Here is an 8,573-nt window from a genome sequence, read left to right on the forward strand (position 1 = left end):
TATTTAAAACTGCGCGCGGCTCCTATTGGCTGCTGGGACGCGCGGGGTTTTTGGGGGGGCTGCGCGCGGAGAGCGGCCTCACCCTTTCCCCGGCCCGCGGTGGTGGGTGCGGGGCCGCCTCGCCGGTGCAGCCTGCTCGCCCGGTAAGTGCGGGTGGCTCAGCTTTGGGGGAGGGGCTGCGGGGTGCGACATCCGCCCCCCTTTCCCCCGAGCGTCCCCTCACCTCCCTCACTCGCCTCCGCCGCTCGCCTCTCTTCAGCGCCCGTCAGGGCCCCGGCCCGCGGAGGCAGCCCCGCGCGAGGGTCAAGGCTGCGGCTCTGTTAGTTAAGTAACTGCACAGTGTCTTCTGAGCGGCGGAGCTCTGGGGAGAGCTTACAGGCAGGGTGTTTTTTCTTTACTGCAGTGGAAAACAAAACAAAACAATCCTGGTCTTTCTAAGCTATACTCAAGGTAGCTTTTGTGTTCCTTGTGCTCTGTAGGGAGGTTGAGCACTTTGGTCATGCTTTCTAAGGGTGAAACACGATCCAGACACAGGCAGCATAATATTTCTTCAATATTATTAACAATTATCTGGATGCAGGAGTTTAGTGCAAGTTCGCTGATCATACCAAACTGGGAGGTGCTGTTGACTGTCTTGAGGGACATGAGGCCTTGCAGGGGGATCTATTAGAACATTGGGCAGTCATCAATGGCATGAGATTTAACAGTAACAAATTTTTGATTCTGCACCTGGGACAGAGTAATGCTGAGCACAAGTATAAATTGGGACAGGAGTTGCTGGAGAGCAGCCCTGAAGAAAGAGATGTGAGGGTGCTGGTTGGCAGCTGCTCAGTACCAGTCAGCAGTGTGTGCCCTGCCAGCCTGGAGAGCAAACTGTATCCTGAAGGGCATCAAACACAGTGTAACCAGCTGCTCAAAAGAGGTGATTATTCTGATGTATTTAGTGTTGGTGCAGCCTTGCCTTTAGTGCTGCTTGCAGTTCTGGGCACCACAATTTCAGAACATGTGACGGTCCTTGAATGCATCAAGAGGAGGGGAACAAAGCTGGTGGAAGGGTTGGCACACATGAACTGTGAGGAGCATCTGAGGGCTTTGGGTTTGTCTAGTTTGGAGAAAAGGACACTGAGGGACAACTTCATTGCTCCCTGCATTGCTCTCCTGAGGGGGAGAAGTGAAGAGGGAGGTGCTGAGCTCTTCTCTCTAGGATGAAGTGATGGGATATGTGGGAATGGTTCAGAGCTGTGCCAGGGGATGCTTAGACTTGACATGAAGAAGCATTTCTTTACTGAGAGGATGATGAAACACTGGAACAGGCTTCCTATAGAGGTGGTTGATGCCCTAAACCTGGCAGTGCCTTAAAAATTTGAGGCATTTGGACAGTGCCCTGAACAACATGCTTTAGCTTCTGGTCAGCCCCAAACTGGCCAGCTAGTTGGACCAAATGATCTTTGTAGGTGAAAGCCTGGACTGGGTCTCTAGATAAGTGATGTTTCGAGCTAGCTTTTTGTTGTCAGATACAGAGCTTTCATGCAGTTACAGTGTGAAAGTCACCCTTGTGATGCAAGTGCTGGTAGGTCCCAGCTTGGTTCTATTGTAGATGGTGTCTCTTACTTCTGTTCATATGAGTGCCGATTAAATGGGATAATAAGTTCTCAGGTCAATTTCTAAAGTAAATTGGCTGCTAACAGCAGCACCCAGAGAGGTAAAAAAAAAAAAAAAAATAGAAGACATACATATAACAGTTACTTCTGTTTTTTAATTTTGCTTTTGGTTTTTAATCCATTCACTTTCCATCCATAACAAAAGGATTTCATTTATATGTTTCTAGTTGAATCAACAGAAAAGGAATAGTCACCAGGCAGGGTTGCTTGTAGAAGTCTCCATACTTTCTTCATACTCCATGATGTGTAAACTGAACACACTCTTTATGTTTACTGGAACTTTAAATATTGGAAATGTATGTTTATTTTTAGTATCTATAGAAATGTTTTTAATATAAATTGCTTCAATATTGTCACACTTAGGATAGCAGAACTTTAAATTGATAGCAGGTTTCTGTATAATATGTGTAAGGGATTTGTCATAACGGTAGCTGTTGCCAGAAAAGTAAACATGTATTTTTGTGTTTTGTTCTAGGGAATTCACTTTCCTAACTTAAAAGAAAAATGTCTATATCTAATATTGCAGCAAGAGTGGAAACTTGGCTTTCATCCACATGGCATGTTAAAGTTCCTTTGACATGGCTGGAAGCATGTATTAGTTGGATCCAGGAAGAAAACAGTGGTAGTAACTTAAGTCAAGCTCAAATCAACAAGCAGGTATTTGAGCAATGGCTTCTTACTGATCTAAGAGCTTTGGAATATCCTGTTTTGCCTGACTGCATATTAGATGATCCCAAAGGAGAGTTGTCAGGCTTTTACTCCATACAGATTGATTCCCTGTTTGATGTTAGCCAGCCAGCATATTCCCAGTTGCAGAAGCTAAGAGGGAAAAATACTGTAAATGAAGAAGTAACAGCCAGTACTCAGGGATTCCAGAAGTCCTTGGAAACAAATTCTGCTCGAATGCTGATGCTGCAACTAACAGATGGGATACATCAAATTCAGGGCATGGAATATCAACTGGTGCCTGTCCTCCACAGTAATCTTCCTCCCGGAACAAAAATCACTGTACAGGGTAATATTGCATATCGTCTTGGAGTCCTTCTGCTTAAACCAGAAAATGTGAAACTGTTAGGGGGTGAAGTGGATGCTCTTCTGGAGGAGTATTCTCAGGAAAGAGTCCTTGCTAGATTAATTGGAGAAACTGAAACCCCTAATTCTGTTGGACAAGCTGGTCACAACCAAATGGTTTCAGGGCCTGTGGGTGAGCTAGAACAAACTCCAGGCCCTTCAGATGAAGAGCTTTTAGCCAGTCTTGATGAAAATAATGAATTTACTTTAAACAGTGAAACACCTTTAGAAAGCGGATACTGCAGCAGAAGCAACAACGTTAGTACAACCTCAGGTTCACTCACTGCACACAATGGGAATGTTTTGCTACGGGAATCTGGGAGTCCCTTGCCTCATTCAGATGAACAAGTTTCGCCTCCCATGGAATATGTCGATGGCTTTTTAAATGACTTTCCTTTGGAAGATGACTTTCTTCTGGAAGAAGAGATGCAAAGAGAGCTGGAAGAAGTGCCGCCAGTTGTCGTAAACAGAAACATAGGTTTAAATACTGAGAGACTTCCACATAGATCTAGAAGCTCTGGCAATTCATCTTTAAGTGGCACTTGCGAAGAAGGTTATATAAGTGAAAGAGTTAAGCCTGTAGAAGCTACTAGCAAGCAAAAGACATTCATAAGAACAGTATTTGAAGGAGATGGAAGTAGTATGAGTAGCATTTCACAGCACAAGAGCTTACATCAGACCTGCAATTCTGCAGACTTTTCTTTGGAAAATCCTCTTGATGAGAGGCAGAATGATACAGAGCTAGATGAGAACAGATACAAATCCTCACATACTCTTGACAGCAGGCTGTTAAATGATGATCTTGTATTTTTCTCAAAAATGGATCCAGAAGCAGATCAGCAGAAGCATGATTCACAGACTTTTCCTTGCAGAGCAGTAGAGGCATGTTTAGATTTTGGTTCTCCACCTTTCACATATATTTCCATTGTTCTTGGAAAAAAACCGCAAACTGTTACAATTCTGAAAGTTAAGTGTTTTATTGTTACTCTTACTGGAAACCTCACAAGCAGCAATGGATCCTGGGGTATAAAGGCAAAAATTTCTGATGGTTCAGCTTATCTGGAAGTAGATTTTGCTGATGATATTCTAACAAGTTTGATTGGCTTTTCAGTGCCTGAAATGTATAGGCTGAAAAAGGATCCAGCTTTACATCTGAAACTTAAGGATGGTTTAGAGAAGTGTCAAAAACAGCTGATAGATCTCTGTTGTTTGATGACTATAGAATTTAATCCACTTCAGTCTAAAGCCACTGTATTAGTTCTTCAGGATGCTGATGCAAGGCATCTAGAACAATTGAAGAAACGTTTGAATAAATAACGAGTGCAAACTTGCAGACTATCTGTTAGGAAACTTTTAAATCAGATTCTTCTGAAGGACTGCTGAATATCAAATTTTAAAGTTAAGTGGTATGCCTTAGCTCTTATAAGGAAAAATAATGGAAAAGTGAGGAGTTGAATTGTTGGAGTAGAACTTAAAGTTTGTGTCTTATGGTGAATAGTATTGAAATATACTTTCAAATATGTCTGTCTTAATTTTAAATACTCATGTATCATTTTCATTCTGCAAAATGGTCTGTGTCTTTGGCTGGTGATCTGGAGTAGCAGAATCTGTCAGGAAATGGATAACAGCGAACAAAACATCTCATTATTATACTCTTCAAGGATAATTATCTGATTTTTAAAAAGTAGATATAGGAGATTGACAGTCTTTTCTTTGAGGAAAGTGGTTAAGTAAATTTAAACAAAAAATTATTGTTTAAATGCAGGCACTTCTGACTATGCCAACCTGAAAACCTGAATACATATTCAGTGTGTAAGAACCTGAAGTGTAGAGAAATTAAAGATTTTCTTCTAAGTGTTCAGGTGTGAGGAGGGAAGAAAACACAACCCTATATATAAAGGGGATAAAAATATGTGTATTTTTTTAAAAAAATCAGTCAACCAAAAAAAGAGACAAATATTTTAAAATCTTTTATTAACAGAAAATAATTATTATAACATGGAGACTATATTTATGTCATGCTAATGTTAATCATTGCTAGTAGTTTTGAATCCACAGACAACCTTATTCATTAACTCTTATGATTACTTGTCTAACCTTTTTACAGAGTAGTCAAATACTTGTGCTACAAACCTGTTGTATATTTAATGGTGGTCTTAATTTTGCTCGATTATTTTTTAATTTCTGCTTTCAAAATGTATAAATATATTAAAGTTTTTATTTAAATTTTGCTGAAAGCTGTTTAGTCACTTTAAAAAAATGTACACCTTGTTAAGTGTATAGAGTATCAGAAGTAGTTTGATCAGGTTTTTTTTGTTCTTCCTTTTCCTTCTTCCTATTCTTTTGGTCTCCCCTCCCCACCTCTCTTTTTTTTTTTTTTTTTCCTTTGAAATGAGAAGAATTAAAATTCTGCCAGGGTAGGGGACCAATGACAGGAGGAGTTTACACAGTGTTGATAGTGTTTGCAAAGAATCTAAAATTTGTAGCCAGGAGAGGGGTTTTAAAATTGAATGGTCAGTACTTTTTTTCAGAGACTTTTCTTTCTCTGAACAATGGCTGTTCTGCCCTGTCACCTGTTGAGAAGCATCCTTTGAAACTCCAGGTGACCTAAGGAAAACTAGAGGTAATGTGCCAAGTAAGGTAAAGATGGATGAAGGTGGAGAAGGGCGAATCTGGAGCTTTTTCAGGCTCAAGGCACAAGCTTTTTTAGGCTTTGTTTTGTACAGTTTAGAAATGCATAAATTCCTGTGTCCTTTTCCTTCCTCTCTTCACACTCTGGAGAGAAACTGAACAAGCCACAACCCCACAAGTGATCCTTGTGTTTCTTTTCTGAGGCTGTTGGGAGTTGTACATCATTTATAACTGTAACAGCAGAGGCTTTTACCTTCGTGAAACCTATATTACTGCATCCTTAGTTACCGTTTCAAAAAAAAGTGCTTGTTAGTAGGAAACTGACCAAGGTTCATCTTATGTAATCTCTGTAAAAGGCAATACAACTGACTGTAAACCTTTAGTGCAGTTTTTATGGAAACATTTCCTTTACGATGAGTTATGGAAATTTCTTTTGAAGTTTTGTCCTTACCATGCAAAAGGGTGGGAGTTGTTAAAGCTCAAGCTAAATGAATAATCTACAGGTTTCATTCTACATGTGCAAAGCAAGAGGAACGTCATTCAAAGCACAGGATCAAATTAAGTGTCCTTGTTTCAACTGCAGTCACACCTGCCCCTCGTTCTGCATTTGGTGGAGGTTGAATCATCTCTGCTAAAAGCAGTTCCTGCGTCTTCTTTCCTGCTCCGCCCTCACCCCCCCCTCTTAAAGGCACTGTTATTTGTCCGATTTACCCTTCTCCCCCTCCCCCTGTTGTCTTCATTTTCAGGATATTCTTCCTGGAAGGCTACTCCCGTGCCTGCTCTCCAGTGCAAGCAAGAAGGTAAATCTCAGTACTGCTAGCTGTTTAAAGCCTGACTGCCCTGCAGATATTTCAGTGCAGTTTGCTGGTGTATTAAAATTCCAGATCTGTGTTTAAGCTTTTAGAATTAAGAAAAGTATTGCATAATTTTTCAGACAAGAAAAGGAATTAAATAAAGTGATTTTGAGAAAGCAAGCCTAGTAAAGACCAGTATGCCAAACAGAAAATGGCACGTGTGGCTGTGGGTAGCAGCCACTGGTTCATGTCTTATCCACTTTGTTGGGTCTCGGAACCCACTTCCCTGTTACCAGTCTTGACGCTTTTGTGCTGTGTGTATGTATTGTGTGTGTACACACAATATGGTATGTATTATGTGTTTATATTGCCACAGTGTCCACATCCCAGTCCTTCAGGTAATCAGAGTCTGAACAAGCTGCAACCCCAACTGCTGGAGCAGTGATTTGCAGCAGGGGTATGGCCACTCTCCTGCTGGGGGGTGCCACAGAACAGCTGTACCAGATGCTGAAGGCAGTTGTCCTGGCAGCTGCTCTCACAAATTACGTGCAGCCTTCTAGCAGAAGGCAGTTACTGCCCTTTTTGTCATCTCCATACTGTTTTACAAGCTTGTTTCTCATTGATAACATCTCAGCTGTGAAGCAGACTTCTGTATTTGCAGGGTATCTGACTGCGTGGAGTTTCAGAAGCTGTACTCTTCAGGAATGTTTTCATATTGATAGGAAAAATGAACTGTTTTTTCAGTGCTGATCACAATGCAAATTTCCAGCTAATTAAGTTTCAAATATGAAACCTACAATGTCTTCACACAATGACTTGCATGTTACATTAATGAGAAAGGTTGCTCCTCCTACCTGTCTTATTAAAGAAAATGAAAACAATAAATTGGCTATGGTGGTGCCAGGTAGCTGCATCAGAATATCCCATTTAAAAGCTCAATCACTAAGGCAAGGTAGTAGGAAAAAAAAAAATCTCAGAAACTTTGCTGCACTCCACTTCCTTTAAATTTGTTCATTCTCAAACTGTAGAACAAAGCAGTGGCTAGACCAAACAATGTGGCAGGTTTCCAGATAAACTAGGCTGGCAAGAACAGCTTGAGGACCAGCCTAATCCTACTGGATACTAGTTTGGGCACAACAATGCATGCCGTTATAACCCAGCAACTTCCTTCTTGTTGAATTAAGGCAGTGTCCTAAGGAAGGAACAGCTAGTTGAGATAATGTCATTTTAAAGTATCAGTTAGGAATGCCATGGGAATTCTTGAAGGGTGTGCTGTACTGCTCCAGCACTATGACTTCACACTGTAAAGGCTTATATATTTCAGGTCATATGAGTAGGAGAAATTTTTCACAGTAACTGAGTATGAAACATGAGAAGATGGAACAGTAAATGTAACATTTAGTTCCAAATATAAAACTGGATTTCTTAATGTCTTTCTATAATAATGTTGGGCATTTCTGCTTACAATAAAAATGTAATAACTCTCAGCTTTTCGTTATAGGGAGGGAAAAGTGTTTTATAGTAGAGTACTTCTGAGTTATCTGCTGGAAAGCAAATTTAAATGTACATGGGAAGGAAGGGCAAAAATAACTTTAAAATGTAAATAGTAACTCTCATTTCACATCCAGATCTGTTCATTATGGTCCTAGAAGGAACAGAACATCAGCAGTAATGACAGCAAATGAGAGGTTAAGGGCATCCTGACATTGCAACTCTCTTCAGTTCAACAGAAGAGGTAGAAACTTCCTACAAATCAGCTTCTCATCTAAGTGTGTATGTTGCACACTTTTGTCATCAGTGTGTCACATTTCAATATTTTTTTCCTTAAGGATGTTTTTCCCTATTTACACTTTTTCTAACAGGGCAAAATTGCAGTGTGTTGCTGTTGGAATTTGTCCTGTTTCTGGTTCTTAGCCTTCTCTTAAGGCTGAACAGGTCTGGTCCTCCCAGCCTCTCCAAGGAGTGCTGTGTGCTCCAGCTCCCTGACCACCTTGGCAGCCATCTGCTGGCCACCTGCTTTGCTGTGTCAGTGGCTATCTTGTGCTAGGGAACTCTACATAAGACATGATACTCCACATGGAGCCTCACAGCTGCTGAAAGCAGAAGGCAGCTCTCTTTTGTGGACCTGCTTGCTGCTCTGATAGAGCCTGTTAAGTGACTGGTTGTCGTCACGGCATGGCTGCACTCCTGACTTAGGTTCACCCTGTCCACCAGGGTAGACAGGTCTTACTCTGCAAAGCTCTTTAACCAGCTGGTTCCCAAACCATGTTGTTGCATGGTGTTACTTTTGCTAAGATCAAGGACTTTGCATTTGCCTTTGTTGAATTTAAGTAGGTTTGTATCAGTCCATGTGTCCAGCCCATGCGGAACTCTTTCAGAGAATCACAGAATCACAGAATTGGATAGGTTGGAAAAG

General features: G+C 41.1%; 1 protein-coding gene across 1 annotated transcript; it reads left to right on the top strand.

The window, feature by feature from the left end:
• The first annotated feature begins 24 nt into the window (after window positions 1-24).
• Window positions 25-4,962, top strand: RMI1 (RecQ mediated genome instability 1). The gene is made up of 2 exons (XM_065860241.2): window positions 25-143; window positions 2,137-4,962. Exon 2 carries the CDS (start codon window positions 2,166-2,168, stop codon window positions 4,047-4,049), a length of 1,884 nt encoding a protein of 627 aa, XP_065716313.1. The 5' UTR covers window positions 25-143; window positions 2,137-2,165; the 3' UTR covers window positions 4,050-4,962.
• Window positions 4,963-8,573: the final 3,611 nt, after the last annotated feature.

This window comes from Patagioenas fasciata, chromosome Z (assembly GCF_037038585.1).
Source record: "Patagioenas fasciata isolate bPatFas1 chromosome Z, bPatFas1.hap1, whole genome shotgun sequence".
NCBI lineage: Eukaryota > Metazoa > Chordata > Aves > Columbiformes > Columbidae > Patagioenas > Patagioenas fasciata.

Coding starts and splice junctions, on each gene's coding strand:
- RMI1 (XM_065860241.2), top strand. CDS start 2,166: ATGTCTATATCTAATATTGCAGCAAGAGTGGAAACTTGGCTTTCATCC.